Source organism: Leishmania martiniquensis, chromosome 27 (genome assembly GCF_017916325.1).
Source record: "Leishmania martiniquensis isolate LSCM1 chromosome 27, whole genome shotgun sequence".
NCBI classification, from domain to species: domain Eukaryota; phylum Euglenozoa; class Kinetoplastea; order Trypanosomatida; family Trypanosomatidae; genus Leishmania; species Leishmania martiniquensis.
In genome coordinates, this window is record NC_090162.1 from 797,501 (window position 1) to 819,227 (window position 21,727).

The window sequence follows — 21,727 nt, forward strand, 5'->3', positions numbered from 1 at the left end:
GGACACGCGCCGCTCTCCACGTACCGCTTACAAGCAGCTCGGCGGCGGGGTGTACCTGACATTACGTGGTGGCGCTGGAGCGAGCACGTTTGCGGGTCGTGGCGGACACTGTGGCGCCTCTCAAAGACTTGCGCCCAGAGCCCTGAGACGGCGACGACGACACACTCCGCTTCGTCAGCGTCGATGATGAGAGGTGGGAAGTGCTGCCTTCCGCGCTTCTTCGGCCACTGCAGGCGCCAGTCCGCCGTTGAGCCACTGAGGGCGGCGCCGTAGCGGTCGAGGAGCGTGCGGAATCCGCATCTTTGCCGGCGTCGTGACTGCCGTTATCGTCTGTGACCTCATCGAGGCTCGGCATACGCGGTGCTGGCGATGCCGCTACAGCGACAGCGTGCGGCTGTCCGTTGACAGCTGCGCACGTTTGCGGTGTCAGGGGGGTCAGTGGCGGCACAGATGGCGATGGCGCTTCTGCATGCGGACTGCGCCCTCCAGTGGGGAGTGGCCCGGACGCGGTTGAGCGTACCCCACGGCTACCGCGCCCCGCTACGGCATTCATGGTGAGTGTGTTGATAGTATCCGCGTATTCGGCGACAAGGACTTCAGCGCGCTCCAAAGCTGCTGTCTTCGCAGCCAACTGATCTTCAAGCGTGTCCATGACCGCGCGGAATTCAAGCTGAGCAACCTGCGCCCTATCGAGTGCCGCCTCGCGGTCGTGCACGAGGAGTTGTAAGTGCTCGATGCGGGAGTTCAGCAAATCCTGTGATGATGGACTCGGTGCCGACTGGGTCAGAGGATCGGCGTCGCTGCGGGCAGTCGTGAGACTAGCGCGACGGCTGCGAGCATTGCTGCTGCCGCCGACGTTGCCTCCGTACTGTGCCTGTGTGGCCGCCAGGTGCATTGTGATGCCGCTGAGGCTTTCTCGCAGTGCCTCCTGCCGTCGCGTCGCCTCCAGCTCTGGCGCGGCCTTGCTCACGAAGAGATCTCGCAACTGTGCCTTTAGCTCCCCCAGCTCTGCTTCCCGCATCCTCAGCTGCTGGCGGAGCTGCTTGAGTTCCTGCATGGTGCCGCCACTCGCAGCGCTTGTCATGCGCTCCAGTTGATCGTGGCGTTGCTCCAGCTCCGCGTAGTCGGCCCGCAGCGTGGCCAGATCTTCGCGCAGTTGTTCCGCATCTGCTACCTCGAGCCGAAGCTCGCTGATCTGTTGCTCCAGTGCTGCGCAGGCCTGCCGTAGCGTCGCCTCTTGCCCCGCCAATTCACGTGCATGCCGGCGACTGAGCATGAGGTCCGCTTGCAAGCTGGACACCTGCAGAATCTGGGCCTGCTCGACGGCCTCCAAAGTAGAAGCTGACATTGTGAAGCGCCTTGACGCACTCTCGGCTTCCACAGCTGGCAGAGACAACGGCTGCGGCGTCACAGAGCCGCTCACCTTGCTGCAGTCACGTGAGCTGGGCTCAAGATGACGGGAGGCGTGCAACAGGCGGTCCGCCTCGCGGGTAAGTCTGCAGTTTTCGTGCTGGAGATGGCGCAGGAGAGCTTGCTGCTCCTTGAGATCTTCCTCGACAGTTGCCAGCCTCTCCTCCGCGCGTAGCTGTGCAGCTGCAGCGCGCGCCTCAGCACGACGCGCCTCCACAACCTCTGCTGTGGTTGCCGCCGTCCTCTGTCTGAGCTGTTCCTCGAACTCGGCCTGAGCTGACGCGACCTTCTCCGTCGCCTCAGCAATGGCGGCAGACAAGTTATCCGCACGGTCTTGCTCACCCGTCAGCTCAGTCGCCAGTGCGTCCATCGCTGAGCGTAAGCTGGATACCTCTGCCTCCCTGTCCGCCAATGCGCTACGAAGTTCTGCGATTATGGTAGCTGCGGCATCCCCTTCATTCATCAGCCGTGCAAAGGTCGCCTCGGCATGGCTCGTGGGCACTGCACGGCACAGAAAAGATGCACTCAGCGCAGGCGCACTGCTGCCTGCCTCGACGCTCGCTTCATCCTCCTCGTCCGCTGCCGTCACCCCACCCCGCCGGCGCCGCTCGCGCTGGCCGCCTGCGCTGTCAGGAGCACTGGGTACCGCACCTGCATCCAATACATCGAGGCGCTGCTCCATGGCAGCAACCCACTCCAACGCGCGGCTCCACGGAGCAAGTATTTCTCGTAGGCTCTTCGTGGAGAGCGATGCGTCGCCCATCGGGGCAGGGGGTCGAGAGATTGCGGACGACTGCGCTGCTGCCTCCCCGATCACTATGGGGCCACTGGAGACCGACGAGCTACTTCGCTGAGCCACCGTCTCTGCAGCCTCGCAAAAAGCCCTTGATGCGTCTACCACATGTGCCATACCAAGTCGAACCTGCCTTGTTTGGGCCGCAAAGGCGGACGTGGTTGTAGCCAGCGCATCCCGGAGATGCTCCTCCTCGCGGTACTGCTCGTCCTGCAACTCAGCTGCACGATCCAGCTCTCTCTGAGTCGCAACCAGCTGAGCCACGGCATCCGCTTTTTCCGTGTTCGCAGCCTCCAGCAAACTTTGCAGCTGCATCACCTCCCTTTCCACAGCGGCCCGCATATCGTTAAGTTCCGCAGCGTTACGATCCAGCACCTCCACGAGCCCCTCCTGCTCCGCGAGCCGTGTCACCGTGCGCTCCAGAGTCGCCTGCACTTCCTCGCTGCGCTGCAGCACCTCCTTCAGCTCCGAAGCCGTCCGCTCGTGGGCCTGCCGCAGTGCTGCGCACTCGACTCGCTCGCTCGCCGCCGCATCGAGCGCCGCATCAAGGGCAGCAGGAAGCTCGGCATTCTTCGCAGCGGCCGCATTCGCGTCAGCAAGCGCCGCTCGCAGCGCCGACACCTCCGCCTCTGCAGCCTCGCGCCGCCGCGCCTCCGCTGCGCACCGCTCCTCAAGCGAAGTAGCAGCGCCCTCGCTGTCCATCTGCTTCGACGCAAACGTCGCCACAGCGGCGCGCGACGCCGACAGCCTCTCCTTCAGCTGCGCATTTTCCATCGTCAGCGCCGCAATGCGCGCTGTCAGCTCGGCAGAGGCACTCTCCGCAGACGTGCGCGAGGACTCGCGCTTGCTCTCCGCATCCGCCGCGCGCACCTCCAGCTCCGCAACAGCGCGATTCGCGCGGGCCAGCTCCTCTACCGTGCGCGCATGCTCTGCAGCCAGCTGCTCCTGAGCCTCCACATGCGCCTGCAGCTTCTGCTCGGCATCACACACCTCCGAGGCAGTCCGGTCCAGTGCAGCCAACGCCGTGCCGAGCTCGGCTTCCTTGCTGCGTGTCGCAGCCTCCGCCTCCCCTAGGCGCACCTGCAGACGCTGCTGCGCGGCAGCCGCGTCCGACGCTCGACATTCCGCCGCAGCAAGCTTTTCACGAAGCTGCACTGACTCTTCGCCAAGTGCGTCGCGCTCGTTCCGCAGCAACAGCACAGATTCTTGGGCAGCAGTCAGCTCATCCTGCATCCGCACATTTTCAGTGCTCAGCACCTCCACGAGCCCCTCCTGCTCCGCGAGCCGTGTCACCGTGCGCTCCAGAGTCGCCTGCACTTCCTCGCTGCGCTGCAGCACCTCCTTCAGCTCCGAAGCCGTCCGCTCGTGGGCCTGCCGCAGTGCTGCGCACTCGACTCGCTCGCTCGCCGCCGCATCGAGCGCCGCATCAAGGGCAGCAGGAAGCTCGGCATTCTTCGCAGCGGCCGCATTCGCGTCAGCAAGCGCCGCTCGCAGCGCCGACACCTCCGCCTCTGCAGCCTCGCGCCGCCGCGCCTCCGCTGCGCACCGCTCCTCAAGCGAAGTAGCAGCGCCCTCGCTGTCCATCTGCTTCGACGCAAACGTCGCCACAGCGGCGCGCGACGCCGACAGCCTCTCCTTCAGCTGCGCATTTTCCATCGTCAGCGCCGCAATGCGCGCTGTCAGCTCGGCAGAGGCACTCTCCGCAGACGTGCGCGAGGACTCGCGCTTGCTCTCCGCATCCGCCGCGCGCACCTCCAGCTCCGCAACAGCGCGATTCGCGCGGGCCAGCTCCTCTACCGTGCGCGCATGCTCTGCAGCCAGCTGCTCCTGAGCCTCCACATGCGCCTGCAGCTTCTGCTCGGCATCACACACCTCCGAGGCAGTCCGGTCCAGTGCAGCCAACGCCGTGCCGAGCTCGGCTTCCTTGCTGCGTGTCGCAGCCTCCGCCTCCCCTAGGCGCACCTGCAGACGCTGCTGCGCGGCAGCCGCGTCCGACGCTCGACATTCCGCCGCAGCAAGCTTTTCACGAAGCTGCACTGACTCTTCGCCAAGTGCGTCGCGCTCGTTCCGCAGCAACAGCACAGATTCTTGGGCAGCAGTCAGCTCATCCTGCATCCGCACATTTTCAGTGCTCAGCACCTCCACGAGCCCCTCCTGCTCCGCGAGCCGTGTCACCGTGCGCTCCAGAGTCGCCTGCACTTCCTCGCTGCGCTGCAGCACCTCCTTCAGCTCCGAAGCCGTCCGCTCGTGGGCCTGCCGCAGTGCTGCGCACTCGACTCGCTCGCTCGCCGCCGCATCGAGCGCCGCATCAAGGGCAGCAGGAAGCTCGGCATTCTTCGCAGCGGCCGCATTCGCGTCAGCAAGCGCCGCTCGCAGCGCCGACACCTCCGCCTCTGCAGCCTCGCGCCGCCGCGCCTCCGCTGCGCACCGCTCCTCAAGCGAAGTAGCAGCGCCCTCGCTGTCCATCTGCTTCGACGCAAACGTCGCCACAGCGGCGCGCGACGCCGACAGCCTCTCCTTCAGCTGCGCATTTTCCATCGTCAGCGCCGCAATGCGCGCTGTCAGCTCGGCAGAGGCACTCTCCGCAGACGTGCGCGAGGACTCGCGCTTGCTCTCCGCATCCGCCGCGCGCACCTCCAGCTCCGCAACAGCGCGATTCGCGCGGGCCAGCTCCTCTACCGTGCGCGCATGCTCTGCCCATAACTCCTCTATTCGGCGCTGCGCGTCGTCTAGCTGACTTGCAAGCGGCTCCAGCGCCGAATTCACCACGCTGGACTCAGTATTCACCGGATGATGCTGAACAGAGGGCAGCGTGGCAAGACTGCCGGCTGTTGCCCGTGCACCCTCCTCCAGCTCCACTACGTGCGCTCGAAACTGCTCCACGGAGCTCTGCTGATCTGCGCACCGCTGACGTAGTGCCTCCTCGGACACACGAAGGCGGTTCTCCTGCTGCTGCGTTGCCTCCAGCTCGTTCTTCAGAGCCTTGACAATCTCCTCGAAGTGAGCCTGCCGCGCTGCAGCAGCGGCCTCAGCCTCGGCTAGCGCAGTGGACTGCGACGCCAGCTTAACCTCCAGCGATGTCACCTCTGCCTTCAGCTGAGCTTCTAAGCGATCGCGTTCCGATGTGAGGGCAGCTATGCTCTGAGTCATCTGCTCAATGCGCTGGTGCGCTGCCTCGAGTGAAGCAAATTCGTGGTGCTGCTGCGGTGCCGCATTGTCCGCGTGTGCGTCTGCGGTCACCCTCACACTGGAAGAGTGTTTCCGTAGCTCCGTCTCTGCCGGCGGGGGTGGCGACCGGAGAAGGGCGAGACGCTCTTCTTGCAAACGGTGCACCTCGCTCATGATGTTGTCGCGGTCACCGGCAAGAGTGTCACGTTGCGAGCGCAGTGCCGCGATGTCCGACTCCAAAGCCTGCCGCTCCACCGCCGTCACCTCTCTCTGTGCTGAAGCAGCAGACATGTCATCGAGCGTCGTCATCGTGTTTGCGGGTCCGTCATGATGTCGCCAGCGCTGGTCCGCTTGCACCACCTCCTCCATCTGCTGGGGAGGCTCGCGGGGCCAAGACTCGAGGTCTCCCTGGGACTCGCGAAGACTTTGCAGCTCCGCAGTGGCGCTGAGTAGCTGCTCCTGTGACGCACGGAGGTGCTCAGCGAGCTGCTGGTTTCCGCTGAGTGCCGTGTCGAGCTGCTCTTGACGCAATTGATTCGCCCGCTCTGCCAGCTCCAACTCCCTCTGCAAATGACTGGCAAGAGTCTCTACCTGCTCATTGCGCGCCTGTAAAGTCTGCCGCTCCTGCAGCCCAGTGGCAAGCGAGCGGCGCAGCTCCTCCTGCGCGTTCTGTGTGCTTTGGTAGTGCTGTTGCTCCTTCTCCTGAAGCGCTTTTACATGAGCCTCTGCCTTGGCAAGGGCGGCGGTGAGGTCATCGTAGGATGCTTGCAGCGCCTCGTAGTCCTTCTTTGAAACTGGTGCGCGCTGGGTGAGGGCCGCCACCAACTCGTCTTCCGCCGTCTGCATTTCTGTGCACTGTTGTCGCAGCTGTGCAATTGTCTCGAGCAGATGCGCGCGATCGGCTGCGGCAGCGGCGCTCGCTTCGGCGTGCGCGGCCAACGCTGCCTCGTGGGATGTGTGCTCCTCTTCTAAGCGGCGGCGGAGAGATGTGTTGAGGCACTGAAGTTCCTCAAGCGTGGTGTGCAGCGCAGCAGATGCCGCATCAGTCCCATCCTGCGCCTCCCTCTCGCTCGGCAGATCCCGTGGCGCCGCGGCGCCCTCGCTGCTGAGGTTCGTGCTTCGCCGGCCACGCGCCGCTGCAGTGGTGCTGCAGCTGCAGCGCTGCAGTGACAGGGCAGCTGCCCTGTCGCACCTTTGCTGCAGCTCACGAAGCTGTGCATCTTTGAGAGTTACCTGAGACTGATAAAAATGGATAGCGACGGAGGGGTCGTCGCCGCTCAGCACAGACATCTTCGCCTGAAGGTTGCGCGCATGTCCCTCGACCTCGGCGAGTTTCTTGCGGAGCTGCGCGTTTTCCTCCCGCACACTGAGCAGCGCCTCGCTCGTCCTCTCTCGCTCACGACGGAGCACGTCCATCTGCATGTACCTGCTCTGGAGCTGTTCCTTCAAGTGGGCGACCTCGCTGCGGTACTGGTCACGCTTCGTGTACGCCTCTAGCAGGTAACCACTGTACTGCTTCGATGCATCCTGCAGGTGAGAGGCGTAGTTATAGAGGTCAATGCCACTGAGGTGATCAATGTCGCGGTAGGCGAGCGACGTCAGGTCACTGGCGTCAGCGCGGACGGCGAGTGGTTGCGATGTCGACACGCCGCTTGTGGCAGCATAAATAACGGGCGACGTGGGTATTCCAAAGCCCGCGAAGCTGGCGGTGGTCGCGCTGGATCGTGGTGCCGGTGATGCTGCTGACGGAGGCACAGCAGGTACACGCGATTGCGCCAGCTCCCGCACACTAATCGGTCGCGCAAGATCAGCAGAGAGCACCCCAGCGAGCGCTGGACGTGCAGGTTGCGCAATATACGAAGAGGAGGAAAAGGCAGTACCAGAGCTGGTCCCAGATATAGACACTCCGCCTGGGCGGAGGGGGGGCTGCTGGTGAGCACCAGCCATATGAACGCTGTTGCCCCACATATTCAGAGCCCTGTGTCTGTGCGTCTATCTTCTTCCACCTCCTCTTCCTCTCTTGTCCTTTTCTTCGTCGTGGAAGTGCCGTCTGGCCGCGTAAGCGCTTCGCCGACTCACTGCTGCGTGTGTGTGTGTGTGCCCCACTTAATTCTTCCGTGCGCCTTTTTCTTTAGTTCAGATACTTACCCTTTTTTTTCGCTCTTGCTTGTCTGTGTGTGTGTGTGTGTGTGTGTGCTGGGATGCACCTGCTTGCGCTACGAATGGAGAGGCGAAGAACGGCCAAAAGCAACTGCGACGCCACACAACACGTTTGTTTCGACCACCACTTTTTCCCCTTTTCCACTTTGTGGCGTGTGTGCGCGTGCACCCGTGCGTACACGCCTGAGCCTCCTCCCCCTCTCCCTCTCTCTGTGCGAGTGTGAGTGAGTCAGTGAGGACGCGACACGTCAACGCTCCGGACATACTTTGAGGAAGAGCGAAACAAAAAAAGGGGTGCAAAAGGAAGCAGCCAAAGACGGCAACGGCGGAGAGAGTGTGTGGGGGATGGAGAGGGGAACGTTGTGAAGAGAGATGTCGATTGCCGGAGGGAGGGCGGAGGCTACAGCCGACGGCAATGCAGAGGATGCGACGTAGCAAAGAAAAGGAGTGAGATGAGTGGCCCAAACGAAGGCGCCCCGGCTCAGCTTCCGCGTGCATGCGTACTCTAAAGATAGCGTTACGCTGGCCCGCCGCCACGGTATTACCTAGCAGATCAGAGCCCCGTCCATACACCCACAGGTACACCACACGCACATTCACCAGAGAGGCGCGACTCTGTCTGCACAAGCGCGGCTCATGGTGGTGGGGTACGCTGCTGTGCATCAAGCGGGGATGTCGGTGTGAGTGCCGACTTGATTTTTTTGACGCTCTCTTCCGCACATCCGTCGACTTTTCAGCTGTGTGTGTGTGTGTATGTTGATGGGGAGAGTGTGTAATGTTTCCGTTTCTGTGACAACTCATCGTGACCAGAGAGAGAGAGCGAAGCCACGACGGACTGCCCCCATGCGCACGCTCAGAAAGGCGGAGACAGACAGGCGCCACACTGCCCCCTCCCTTCCTCTTGTACTCTCCCTCGTGCAGATACACAAGCGCACAAATTGACGACACACACATCCTCCCGTCCCCCTTTGTCTGTCTGTGTGCCTGTGTATGTGTGCTCGTGTGCCCACGCTCGCATGTGCGACGCTGGCTAGCGGGGGGGCCACGGAATAAGAACAGCACAGGGGGCCTCGCCATCCTTGCGTGGCACTTGTCCCTTTTTTTCTCGCCCTCACTCTAAACTCCGCCCCAGCGCGGTTCATCAACGCTACCCACGCGGCGTGTGGTGCTCCACAATGAGCACCTCACCATCCTGCAGCACATACCTATCGTTCACGACGCGCATCTGCATCTCAGCAGATTCGATGTTCGGCTTACTGGCAAACACGTCCCATGGCATGACCTTGGCGCGCACAAAGTTCTTCTCCAAGTCGGAGTGGATCTCGCCGGCCGCCTGCCGCGCCGACGAGCCCTGCGTCACTGCCCAAGCATGCGCCATCCTTGGTCCGACTGTGAAGAAAGACTGCAGTTTGAGCAAGGCATACACCCGCCTCATCAATACCTCGCCACGCGGCATGTCGATGCCGTACTCCTCCAAGAACAGTTGCTGCTCCTCCCGCGATGCAAGCTGTGCCGTCTGCTCCTCGATAGCAGCCGACACACGGCAGGTTCGCTCGACCCCAAAGGCAGCCTCCACCTCGCGCGAGAAGGCGTTGCCATCCCTCACACTTCGCTCATCCACGTTCAGCACAAACATCATGGGTTTGGAGGAGAGCAAGCCATAGCTCTGCAGCAAGCCCTTCTCCGCCGCAGTGAGCGTCACCTTAGCGGCCATGTCTGCCGCTGCTCTGCCCTCCTCCAGCCATCGCTGAAGACGCTTCAGGAAGTCATACTCGGCGCTTCGGGTCTTTGCTGTCTTGTGCGCCCGCTTCTCCACCAACTCGAGGTCCGCCAAGACAAGCTCCGTCAGAATGGTGTACACATCCTCCAGCGGGCGCGGCGTGTCGAAGCCTTCCTTGGCACTCTCGAAGCAGCGCACCGTGTGCAGCAGCACAGCGCAGGTCCGGATGTCGGCAAGAAACTTGTTGCCGAGCCCAGCTCCCTTCGAAGCCCCAGCGATCAACCCCGCCACGTCCGTCAAGTCTACCTCGACGTCAACAATCTTCTCTGCCCCAGTGAACTTGGCCAGCTGGCGCAGTCGTGCGTCAACCACTGGCACACTCGACGTGTTTGCATTGATCGTACAGAAAGGAAAGTTTCCAGTCTTTGCGATTTGGCTACACGTGAGGGCGTTGAAGAGGGTCGACTTGCCCACATTAGGGAGCCCCACGATACCGGCGGCGCGCCGCTTCCAGAGCGCGACGCCACGCCGCAGCATCAGAAATGAGCAGCTGCGGTTGCGCACTGTCTTCCACGTCGATGGCGTGCAGGCCCCATACTCCCTCCCCCCCCGGTGTAGACACAAACAAGAAACGGCGAGCGTGCGAGAGCACACAGGTGCGCGCACCGTTATGGAACGGTGGGGAAGCGCCAGAAGGTCCCAATCCACGAGAGGTTGAGTGATGGGGGAAAAGAGAAGTAGAGGAGGGCGGCACCAGTGGCAGATGGGCAGAGCAGCCGGGATGCGCTCGCGTATGCAGAAGAAAGGCGCACCGGCGTGATGGGGCAGCGGAAACAGGAAAAAAAAGAAGACGCAAAAAAGAGGGAAAGGGGAAGAAGAAGCGTATCGTCTATACATGTATATATGTACATATATATTTGTGCATGTGCATATCTATTGGAGCAGCGCAGCACCGCGGGCTCCTCCACCCCCGCCTCGGCCCTCCCTCTCGAGAGGCGGCCTGCTCACCTTCCCCTCCCCCTCTCCCGCACACAGAATTCTTTTTCTGCTCCCCGCGCTCTTCATTTTGTTTCGTTTCCTTGCACTTGGACGATGGGCAACAAGGCGCTCGAAAAGCACGCATGCCGGCCTCATGCGCGGCCCCTCCGAAGAGCAGAGGCGCAGACAAGGGCCGTTACCCTCCTCCTCCTCTGCTTACACTTTGTTCCATCGCACTGCCAAACGATGGTCAAGCAATGATTCGGGAAAAAAAAAGATGCTTGTCTCTCTCCTCCATACACACACACACCCTCTCCGTTCTCCCGCAAAAAGTGCGGAAAGAGGGAGAGAAAGAAACAAAAAAAAGGTAAAAAGGTCATGGGCGTCGCCAACAAATGCGCCGCATCACCACACGTAAAGGCGCACACATCCCCAAACGGCATATATATATATGTGTGTGTGTATGTGGCAAGGAACCAGCAACCCCACACCCGACCCACTCGCTCATCTCCCACTCAGTTGCTGTTTCATGGAGGGCCTGAAATGTCAAGGCGGTGGGAAAGGGGAGGGAGAGAGGGGGACACTCGACCGTAACACACACAGACACCGATGACAGCCGAAGCTGCCGAGCTTACTGCTGAGAAACGCAGGAGACGAGCGGAGAGAAGAAAAAAAAAGGGCGGTCACACGACAGCATGCACGCGCACCCGCCTTCGCCGCATATCTGCTCACTGCCGAACTCCTCTTTCGGTCTTCCCCTGCCCCCCCCTCCCCTCCTCACGTCGCTATCGTTCACCTTTACAAGAGAGTGAACAGCTCCTTCGGCTCGTCGCCTTGCTCGACATACAGCACACGCACATCCGCGAGCACCTCTGTGGCCGCGTTAGCCCCGCACGCAGCGCCTGCAGTGTTGGGATCCTCGTCGTCACTGCGAGGGAAGTTGATGCTGCAGCTGATCCATTCCCCAGCCTCCAGCGACTCGGCCTTCGCAGTTTGCTCGGCCGGCTCGATGGTTCTTAGCATCTGCCGCACAAAGGCGTCTATCACGTCAGCTGAGCTCTGCGCCGCGTCAGCGCCACACCACAGGTAGACGGAGGTACCAGTGCGTTGCTGGAAGCCGAGCACGTAGCACTGGTCCTCTTCCAGGTCCTCCAAGTCCGAAATGGACACTTTCATTGACGCTGTAAAGGGGTAGGCGTACGCAAAGCTCTCCCCCTCAGCCAAGCGCACCGCCACATGCTCTGGACCGTCACCGTTGTGAGAAGCGGAAGCGGCAGGAGCGGCAAGCGGCAGGCCCGGGACGCCCTGTAGCGGGATAGAAGCGCCGCCAGCATCGCCCATGGTGGGCGTCCGTGCCGTCGCAGCAGAGGAAGCGAGGGAAAGCAGAGAAACACGTTGGGTCTGGCTTGCTGCCGGCTTCGGCACTGATGCAGCAGCGGCAACAGCGGCGGCAGCTGGCGCACTGCCGACATGGCTGCGACGCTGCGATGCGGAGGCACCAACTGATGGTGAGGATGCGGCCTCGACACTCGCACGTCTATCGGTCTCGCACCCTCGCCAGCGCGAGCTGCCGTTGCCGAAGGGCACCACATGCAGCTGCCGCGGCGTTCGAGGCGTATGCCACCCTGTGCGAAACGAGGGCAACCTCGACACAGACGGGTTCAACAGCGGAAGATTGTCAGGCAGCAGTGAGACGCGCCCTCTCACGCTTCTCTGTCGGTCGGCTGCGACGCTGCTGCCGCTAAGCGCACCGATGCCCTTTTCAGCCCCTTCGCGCGCGCGCCGCCGCACCGCTTCACTGGAGTCTAGCCGATCTTCTTCAGCGATGCAGTGACTCAGCATAGCACCGAGTCGCACGTTGGAAAAACAGGAGTCCCATCGAGCCTGCCGCGCGAATCGAATGCGCACTGGGCTCGAGACGCGCGTCGACAGCAGCCGCTGCGCCACCTCCACGGACACAGCCGCAGCAGGGATCGAGGACAGGGAGGAAAAGCGCGGCAACCAAGCTGTTGACACGACCGGCAGTAGTCGCACTTGTCGCATCGGGTCGAAGTGCACAGCCCTCCCGGTGTTGGTGACACTCGTGCGCGCCTCGCCGTGGTAAAAGCTAAAGCGGAGCAGCTGCCGGCAGGCAGTGAGAGCACGCTCGCTGTAGGCCTTACTAAGACATTGTGATCCCATGACAACGCATCCCGTCACAACGTTGGCGTCCTCGTCGCCACTGATGCCGGGACCCACGTCGGTGCTCCGAGAGAGTCGTGGCCGCTGTTGGCCCTTCCTCTTAGTTCGCCGAGCGTCGGTGTGGCTGCTGTCAGTGCGCATAGTTTCGCCTGCCGCTCGCGCGGAAGGCGCGAAGAGGAACAGGTAGCCCAAGCGCGGGTCCAGCGACAACGTGCTAGGGTGCGCCGGCGGCGCAACGCTCATGTCCGTCGCGCGAGTCAGGACATCGCTGCGCAGCAGCTGGTGTACCTCTTTATCACGCGGAGAGAGGAAGCCAGGCGGCCGTCCCTCCGCAGAGGATAGTGAGGTGGGTGAGCTTGGCATGGAAGAGCGCGACGTGGCGGTGCCAGCGACAGTGCAGGACGTTGCACAGTCGAAGTACGCCGTCAGCTGGTAGGAGAAAGGCATCGGTGACGTGGAGGTGTATGGGGCGTAGGCGAACACGCTGTTCAGCAGCGGCGTCGACAGCTGAGCCTCCCACAGGCGCAGGTTCATGAAGAAGCCGAGGTTCGGATTGCACACGTTGCGGCGTGCCCGCACGAGCTCGTAGGCGCGGTCATAGCATAGACCTTGCTTCCACATGATGTAGGCAATGACGAACGTGCAGGAGCGCGACACGCCCTGCTGGCAGTGCACAAAGACACGCCCCTGGTGCTTCTCCAGTGCGTCCTCGATAAAGGCGTTGACGACGGCAAAGAGGGAGAAGATCGGTTCATCGGCAGCATCGCTCAGGCTGAGTGTCAAGTACCGGAAGAGGTCTGGGTAGAAGCTATCGATGCACCAGCTGACAGTATTCACAACATGGGTGATGCCTTTGCGGAGGAGCTGTGCTCGATCCCGCGCTGCGTCTTCGCCGCCAACGAAGAGGTACGGTAAAACCTCCGTCACCTCCGGCTGCGACGCCTTCAGCCGCTGCGCGCGTTCCTGTTGGGTGTACACTTCGTTGAACTCGTTGTCCGGCGGCGGTGCTCGTGCCGCCTCATTGCTGCCCAACGTGGCGCCCTCAACACCGACGTCGTGGAGGCTGGCGATTCCGTCTCGGTCTTGGTCGCTTCCACTAGCGTGATGATGGCGGCGCCAGGTGTGGTAGAGAGAACGCGCAGCAGGGTGACCGTCCGGCTGCGCATCGTCCTCTTCATCGAGTGGAAGCGACGGCGCATCTGCGGTCAGGAAAGGGTCACTCGTGCGCTGCTCCGCCTCCTCTCCTTTCCCTTTCTCCAGGGTGTGGAAGAGGGGCTTCCGTCTCGGCGCCACTGCCACTGGCGGGGTCAGAGCTGGCGCATTCGTGATGCCTTGCTCCGCGGAGGCGCTGCGCGGCGTCGAACGCGCGTAGGCGTTGGCCGCTGGGGCTGCGGAGCGGAGCGACTTGAGCGGGAGGCTGAAGACAAGCGTCTCTGACGCAGGCGTTGCCACGGTGGGTAAATGAAGGGGAGTGGACGCGGTATCCAGCGGATCTGTGCTGCCAGCGCGGCGGTCGCCGCTCGGCACGCCCAACGCGAGCGTCGGCAACGGCAGCGGTTGTGGTGGCGGTGTCGAGGCAGAGTGCGGTGTCCAGGCGGGTCGAGGCGGTCTTCCGGGACGGGGGGTTGTCGAGGTAATGACGGCGGGCTGTGCTGAGACTGTGGGGCTTACAGCTGCGGCAGCAGCCGGCGCTGCCCGCTGCAAGTCGAGCGGCTGGGGTCCCTGTAGCCAGCTGGAGATGTTCAACGGGGGGATCAAAGCTGTGATGCCAGAGGTGTTAGTGGTGCCAGCAGCCGCGCCGTCACCACGAGGGCCGCGACGCGGGGTACGGATGGACAAGACGGAATCAGAGCGCCCGCTACCCGTTCCCAGCAGGGCTGCACCCGCGCTTGGGCCACCTGAGGTCGCTGCCGATGTGCTGCCAAGCACGGAATGGCGCACGGAGGTCATCGAGCTGACCGCTTCACCAGTGTGCATCCACCGCGGCGTGCCGACGCGGACTCCGTTCAGCACGCGGTAGACGGCGTTGAGACTGTAAAGCTCCGCAGGGTTGGAGGACACCACCGTGGGAGTCCCATGGTCGCTGGCACTGCCAACTACCCCTCCATGAGCGTCGCTTTTCATCGGCGACGCCGCGACAGTGGCAGCGGCGCTGCTGCGCTTGTCGAAGCGCAACAGGGGCACAGCGACCGAAGCGGGGCGCGTGATGGCGAGCAGCTCCCGCCGCAGCTCCTTCACTGCCTCTAGCGCGGATGAGAGATGCTCCAGAGGCAAGTTCAGTGCGCCGATGCCGCTGCTCACCGAGTTCGTCATCACCGCCGAGGTAGTGCCCCCACCACTCGCACTCGGCGGCGCCATGGAGCTCTTGTGCGGGCTCCCTCTTGCAGCGTTGACGTTATGAGACCCGCCGCGCCTCCCATAGGTGGGGTCGAGGGCAGAGGGCATGTCGTAGGTGCGGATCACGGCGTCCACTTTGGCGGCGTTGAAGTTGTGGAACAGTCGGCGACCGAACTCGGCGCAGTCGAGGAAGAGCTTCTCAATGGCGCGCGCCGTAAACAAGCCAGCCGCCGCCGCCATGGCATCAGCCTGCTTGCCCGTGAGCAGGTGAACGCTAAAGTGGAAGCCGGAGGCGCGCGGTGTCGCCTGCGAGGATACGGACCGCGGGGACGCTTGCGAGACGCCGCCAAACTCGATACCGTGTCCCGCGGCGGCAGCAGCGGCGGTATTGCGCGGGGTAAGGCGGCCACTTGTCGACCCGTTTGTCCGTGGCGTCGCGGAGGGTGAGCACCAATAGCCAGCGCTGCTGCTGTGGCTGTTGTACGCGAGAGCTGGTCGCGTCATGTCGCTCGAGAACGGCGTCGTGAGACCTCGAGGGGTAAAGAGTTGAATCATGTCTCTCGGCCACTCAGTGCTCGCGGTCGCACTCGTCGCTGCGCTGTTAGCCACCGGCCGCGCAGCACCGCCAGCAGCAACAGCTGCCGGTGCGGGCAGTGGCGAGGTTGCTGCCCGGGCGCTCGTAACACTTATGCACGGTGTGGCCGGGGACGTGCCCATCGTCGGCGTCCCCAGCATTGTCGTCCGCTGCACAATTACGAGAACATAGACCTCAGTCGCCCTGACCTCGGTGCGGCGCGTGAGATCGACGGGCTGCACGGACACTTCGCGGAACAGCCATGAGCGCGGTGACAGTGGCATCTCCATCGACGCCGATCCAGCTAACCGCTCCCGCCGGCTGCTTGGACGACGCTGAGGAAGGCGTTCCTCATTTGGATTCGTCGCGGAGGGATCAGCTGGTGCCGTAGCAGGTAAGGCAGCTTCAGCGTTGTCGGCCACCTCATTCGCGTTGCTGTGGCAAGTGGCACGGTACTCACGCGAGCTCCGCGGTGACTCATGCGTTGGCCCACTGCCGCTTGTCGTAGTGGATGCGCCTGAAGATGGGTGCGAGTTGCTTGCTGGCTCTTCGCACCTCCCCTGGCCGGATATCACCCTCGGTGTACCGCCGCTCGGCGCCGTTTCTGCCCCCGTGCGATGAAAGCAAAGGTGATGGCGGGTACCTCTTCGATCGAGCACGCAGCGCAACGCGTGAAGGGATGTGTCGTACTCCGCGTACTGGCGCTCCACCTCCGCTTTCACCTCTTTGCGAAGGAAGATGTTGGCTCCACTGCCAGCTGAATGAGCGGCATCGTTGGAAAGCGTGTCGAAGAGCGATGGGGAGCGTGCCAGCTCCTCGAGATCCTCGAGGGAGAAGGGCGAGGCGCTCGTCGACACGCGGTTACCCATCCTCTACAGCCGCTGCGGTTGCTGCTTATTCGATAGGGATGGGGGGAAGGGGTAGAGAGGTAGAGAAGAATTCTGTATCGCTGTTGCCTCCCCCCTCCCCTCTCTCCTCTGATTGTCTTTCTTTGCGTTTGAAGCGCGCCTCGGCTATGGCGATGTCTCCGCTTCTCGTCGTTGTTGCTGTTGAGCGTCGCGTCCCTCTCAAAAAAAAAGAGAAGGGGGGAGGGGGGAAGGGGCCCAGTGGTGACGGCCCACTCGCCGACGCCTTCGCTGAGACACAAAAAAATCCACTCGAAAACGGGAAAAGGGAAGAAAATTTTTCTTTCTCTGGAGCAAAGGGGCCGTTGCGAAGCAGAACGAAAAGGCGCACGTCGTCAATGAGGAGAAGGAGGGAGGGCCCTTACAATGTGGGGACGCGGGCCTGCACAAGCAAGCGCCCACGTAGACCGAGTGGTAGAGTAGATGACAAGAACAGCGGAGAGGGTGACGACAAAACGGGCGCCGTGATGGCCGGCGGAGACCAACTGCGAGGGGAGGGACAGGGGGAGGGAGGGGGGTAAGATTAGGCGGCACAGTGGAACAAGACGAAACAAGGGGGGAGGAGGCAATATAGATGGATGGAGAGGAAAGAAGTAAACGGGTGCGCAACAAACACGTGCGAGCTGAAGAGCGGAGACGAATAGCCGCGAACGCGAAAGAGTCGCCTCCCTTCTTGGTTGCTTTCGTGTGTTTTCCGCTTGTCGATGTTGCGTTGGCACTGCCCGTCTGGCCGCTCTCTCTCCCCACCTACACCCACACGTACCCCTCTTTTGGCCGGACGTACACGCGCACAAACACAACGCGGCGTCGGCCTTCTTTTGTGGGTGAGCTGCTGCTGCTACTAATGCACCTTTTTTTTCGTTTTAGCTTCGCCTCTCCCCTCTCACCTGCTGCTTACCGGGCGGAGGTGTACGGGCGTGGAAGGAGGGAGCGCAACTGTGCGAAAGCGAGGGAGAGAGGGAGGACGTGATCGACGGTGCCACCTCGCCACAGACACACAGACGAAATACACGCCCGAATAAAATGCAAGGGCATGCACGAGTGTTTGAGAGAAGTGTGTATGTTGGGGGGTGGGGGAGAGGGGGGATGGGAGGGTGAGCACCATCGTTGGCGACGCATGAAGGCAGCGGTGAGAAGAGGGGGGTAAATAGCAGAGAGAGAGACAAAGAAAGGAATAGCGGAGGTCGATGAGCACGACAGAGATGCTTCATGCAGCAGATACACATACACACACATATATATATGCACACCTTCACTACACACAGCGACAGCGGGCAGTCATCACCCGAAAATTCCACATGAAGCGCTGCTCAAGAGGACAGGCGTCTCGAGATTCTTTGCCTGAGTGTGTGCATGCGTGACTATCGAAGCTACGGATGGGGATGACTGCACCCAATGACAGCCATCCAGCGTCCAGTAAGATACTGGTCAGGTATACAAAGACACACGACGGGGCATAGCATCAGCGCGGACTGCCCTGTTGACGACGGCGTGGCGTCGCCCTTGTGTCTTCATTTCTTTGCGTCTCGTTTTCACCGATACTCTGAGGACGGGGAAAACAGAAGGTGAAAACGAAAAGAGAGAGAGACGGGGAGAAGGGCGATGATGCGTTCCATCGGCACGCGCGGGGGTACACATAACGGATGGAGGCACCGCCCTCAACGGAGAGAGGGCGTCCCAGTCCGCGCCCCCACCCCTCCAAACACGCACACACACGCGCGCGCGCATATACAGATACACTGAGATAGAGCCACAGTCGACAGGCAAAAAAAAAGTGAAGGGACGGAGAAGAGAACAGATGGAGGAGGGGGGAGGAGAAAGATGAGGACTACAGAAGCTTCCGTCCTGCCGTCTCGATGGAGTAAACGAAGTGTGAGCGCCACGCATACAGAATATGGCAAAGAAAAGGATGGTCTACTTTACATGAAAGAAACTCGATGTGTGTGCATGCGTGTCCGTGTGTGTGTGTGTGTGCGTGTGGGAGGGAGGGAGGGAGGCCCGCCCTGCCAAAGGGATGGAGAAGCGCATACCTGCAGACAGGCAAGAGAGGAAAACGTCGCCCCAGTGGTGCAACACAGCGGGTGCAACGCCTATGCAGATGGAAAATGCCGAGGAATGGCGAGAGAGAGAGACGCGGCAGACACACACGCAGAGAGACAGAGACAGAAGAGAAGAGCAGCAGGAAGCGGTTCGGTTGCAGTTGCTGTGCTATTATTTTCTGCTGCCACTGCTGATGCTGCTTCACAGAATGACGAGAGCAATGGAGGTGTGGAAGCGGAGCGGCAGTCGTGGCAGGTACGCTGGCGGGGCCTCAGGCGTAGAAGCGCACCCATAATGGACCCAGGAGGGCACACAAACACGGCAACGAGCACGCGCAGAGGGGTAGGCACACCGGTGCCCGCAAGGATCCTGCCACGACAGCACTTCTGCCTTCGTTTTTTCAGCTCCTGCCCGCACTCACCCTGTTGCAGGTGCCTCGCGCACACGCTGGACGTAGTTGATCGGGAACAGTCCGGTGCGCTGGTTGCACACGCCCCTGAACCAGCCCTCCTCCGGCGCGCGGCTGATGCAGATGATCTGCTGTCCCGCCTCGAACGTCAGCTCATCCGGGGCACGGGCGTGGTAGTCGAAGAGAGCCCGGAACGTCGTCCCTTCCATGTGTGCCGGCAAAGGCGCCGCGGTTGCTGTCGGCTCGGCCGCGGTGGCAGCAGCAGTTTTCGCGTGGGCGGTGTCGTCCCTGTCTGCCACGCTCTTCGCCAAGTGCGCTACAGACCCAGACGCGTACGCCGAGGGCACCGCGCCACTTACCGTCCCCTTCGAATGCAGCGATGCACTGGTGCCGCTGGCACCACTCGAGTACGTACTCTCCAGCTGTAGCAACGCGTGCACGCGCTCAACGAAGCCCCGCGGCGATGCCTTGGCCGGTGCAGTGCCCGAGACGGTCGACTTGATACCCGCAGCGCCGACAGCGGGCAGCGCTGACCCCGGCGTGCTCGGCGCTGCCATTGCACCAGCTTTCATCGCATTGCACAGCAGTCGCTGATGCTGATGCTGGCTGCGCGTCAACATTTTTTGTGTCTCTAGCTCGCCCCGCAGTTGCTCGATGGCAGCCGCCTCGCGCGCCACCGCCGCTGCCCCGTCGGACTCCAAGTTAAGGAGAGTGCGGTAGTCGAGCATTGTGCTCCAACGACTGAGGTTCATCTTCTCTACGATCACGCGGGGGTGCACGTAGGCGATGCCGGCGAATTCCAGCGACCGAAGAGTGGGCGTGACGGCCCGTTCCGCACGCTCTAGCTTATGCCTGATTCGCATCACTTCCTGTGCCACCTCATGCCGCATAAGCGACAACCGCTGGTCCGCCTCGACGTACTCCTTCGCGTGTGGATCGAGTGTGTCGGTGAGGAGATCGCGGTGCATATTGTTCGCCAGCATTTCCTCGTCCATCTGGCTCAGCCGCCGCTCCTTGCGGTAGAGGTAGCGACTGGCTGCGATGTAGTAGTCGGAGAAGCGCGTGAAGTGGTGCTGCTGCACGAGCCGCAGCATCTCCCCGAGCGCGCTCTGCTGCTTGTCGTACTTTGCAGCAATGCTGTCACAGCCGTCAAGCACAAAATCGTTGAGTGATGTCGCAAAGTCGCGCGCTGCGGCGGCGTTGTCGATTGTGTCCTGCAACTTTTTCGCGTGCTCTGCGGCAGCCTGCAGGAAGCTCTCGTGCCCGCTGCGTCGCCCTGCCTCGCGCTCCTCCATCTGAAGACGCCGCTCCACCTCCTTGTGCCGTTGCTGCGCCAGCGTCGTCAGTTCACTCGAGCACATCTGTAGCTCCTGAAAAAGGGCGAAGATGCGGTTCCACACACTTTGCTGCTTCTCTTTGTTCTGCTGCAAAAACTTGTCTGACTCGGCGCGGTCAGTCTCATAGCGCCTGCGCTGCTGCGCATCGTCAGAGTTGTAGTTGGACATCTGCTCCTGTATCTTGAGCATGTCCTCCTCGCACGCTTCGATCTGGCGGTGCTTCGCCTCGATGACCGCGGTGATGTCCCGGTCCACCATGCGGAACACGGCCCAACGCCGCCGGCGTTCACTGTTGCGCGACTCCGAGTAGTAGTTGGAGATGACCGGGTACTGGTCCGCGATGAGGCGCAAAATGTGCTCGTAAACTTCCAGCTGGCGCTTCGAGATGTCCTCGGCAAGGCCCATCTCGCCATTCGCAATGCTCGCCTCCAGCAGCTGCTCACACTCATCGATATCCGGTGAGAGCCCATCGATCGTATTCTGGAACACCGTCAAGTCGCTAAAGACGCCGCGCGTGTTGGCATCGTCGCTCAGCTTGGTCTGCAGCGCGTTCGTGATGAAGACAAGGTCGCGCGGCTCGAAGAGAATGGACTTCAGCTCCGCTTCGCACTCCTCGATGAAGCGGCGCTGTTTTGGGGTGATGAAGGAGTGCGACTTCGTTTGCTGCAGCGCCGACACAAGCTGAATCACCGCCGGTAGCTCTGCATGCTGATCCTCGCCCAACTCCGTGTCGCGACGCACAAGCCGGCGCTCCCCCATATGGAGGTTGCAGTGCTCCATAACGGCTTTACTGTTCCAGAAGGCGCCTCGGGGGACCGCCACGTGCTGCTGCAGCTCCGCTAACTGCTGCTCGCATCGCTCGTATTGAAAGTCGAGCTGCGAGATGCTCTGATTCAGCCATGACTGGAACGTCTGGAGGAACTGATCGCTGCACACGATAGCCTGCAGCTTTGACTCTTCCTCGAGGTAGATGCGCTTGTTGCGCTCAAAGAGCGACACGGTGGCGGTCATGTTCGCTCTCACACACACACTCTTCGGCGGCGAGTATACAACCTCAGAGGTGTGCGTGTATGCACGTACGTGTGCCTTTCGGGGGAAAAAAGAGAGGAGGTGCTCCTCCAGTGGTGGCGTGATCCTGTGACAGTGTGATGGAGAAGGCAGCCAAGCCCCTGGTCACTGGTCGTGTTGGGTACGCAAAGACGGACGCGCTGGCTCAAGGGCTCGGCCAGGCCTTCCTATCTGCAGATGTATCTGTGTGAGTTGTTCCGCGAAGAAAGGGCGCGAAGGCGAGTCTTGGATCGTCGATGCGCACGCAGCGTTGTCCTGCTCGGCTTAAGCTAAGCACGCATTGATGAGGGAGGTGTGGCGGAGTCATCTCGAGAGCGAAGGCAGGACAGAGAGAGAGAGAAAGATCGGGGGGCGGAAGAAGTGGCCACCATAGAGATGCAAAAGGGTGCAGGACGGCACGTGCTCGCTGCGATGCATGCTGCACGTGGTATGAGGGGAGAGCGAGGAGTTCGCTCTCTCTCGATCTCGTGTGTGTGGGTGTGGGTGTGTGTAAGTGTAAATTTCGGCACTGGTCTATTGTGAGATCGCCGCGCAATCGTAAGGTAAACGATTGATGTGCATATATATATATATATATAACCGAAGGAGAGAGGTACTGTGAGGCACTCGTGTAGCACGTCCATTTCCTCTCCGGCCAAAAACCTGCG

The 21,727-nt window shown here is 61.7% G+C and overlaps 4 protein-coding genes across 4 annotated transcripts; all 4 read right to left on the reverse strand.

The window, feature by feature from the left end:
• Nucleotides 1-61: 61 nt before the first annotated feature.
• Nucleotides 62-7,339, reverse strand: LSCM1_03532 (uncharacterized protein; the record flags this gene model as incomplete). Its single annotated transcript, XM_067321071.1, has 1 exon — nucleotides 62-7,339. One exon carries the CDS (start codon nucleotides 7,337-7,339, stop codon nucleotides 62-64), a length of 7,278 nt encoding a protein of 2,425 aa, XP_067177681.1.
• Nucleotides 7,340-8,678: 1,339 nt separating this feature from the next.
• LSCM1_03533 (uncharacterized protein) lies at nucleotides 8,679-9,788 on the reverse strand (the record flags this gene model as incomplete). The annotated part of the gene is made up of 1 exon (XM_067321072.1): nucleotides 8,679-9,788. The coding sequence occupies one exon, from the start codon at nucleotides 9,786-9,788 to the stop codon at nucleotides 8,679-8,681; it is 1,110 nt and encodes a 369-aa protein (XP_067177682.1).
• A 1,239-nt stretch (nucleotides 9,789-11,027) lies between these two features.
• LSCM1_03534 (uncharacterized protein) lies at nucleotides 11,028-16,190 on the reverse strand (the record flags this gene model as incomplete). Its single annotated transcript, XM_067321073.1, has 1 exon — nucleotides 11,028-16,190. The coding sequence occupies one exon, from the start codon at nucleotides 16,188-16,190 to the stop codon at nucleotides 11,028-11,030; it is 5,163 nt and encodes a 1,720-aa protein (XP_067177683.1).
• A 2,493-nt stretch (nucleotides 16,191-18,683) lies between these two features.
• Nucleotides 18,684-21,023, reverse strand: LSCM1_03535 (uncharacterized protein; the record flags this gene model as incomplete). The annotated part of the gene is made up of 1 exon (XM_067321074.1): nucleotides 18,684-21,023. One exon carries the CDS (start codon nucleotides 21,021-21,023, stop codon nucleotides 18,684-18,686), a length of 2,340 nt encoding a protein of 779 aa, XP_067177684.1.
• Between the last annotated feature and the right edge of the window lie 704 nt (nucleotides 21,024-21,727).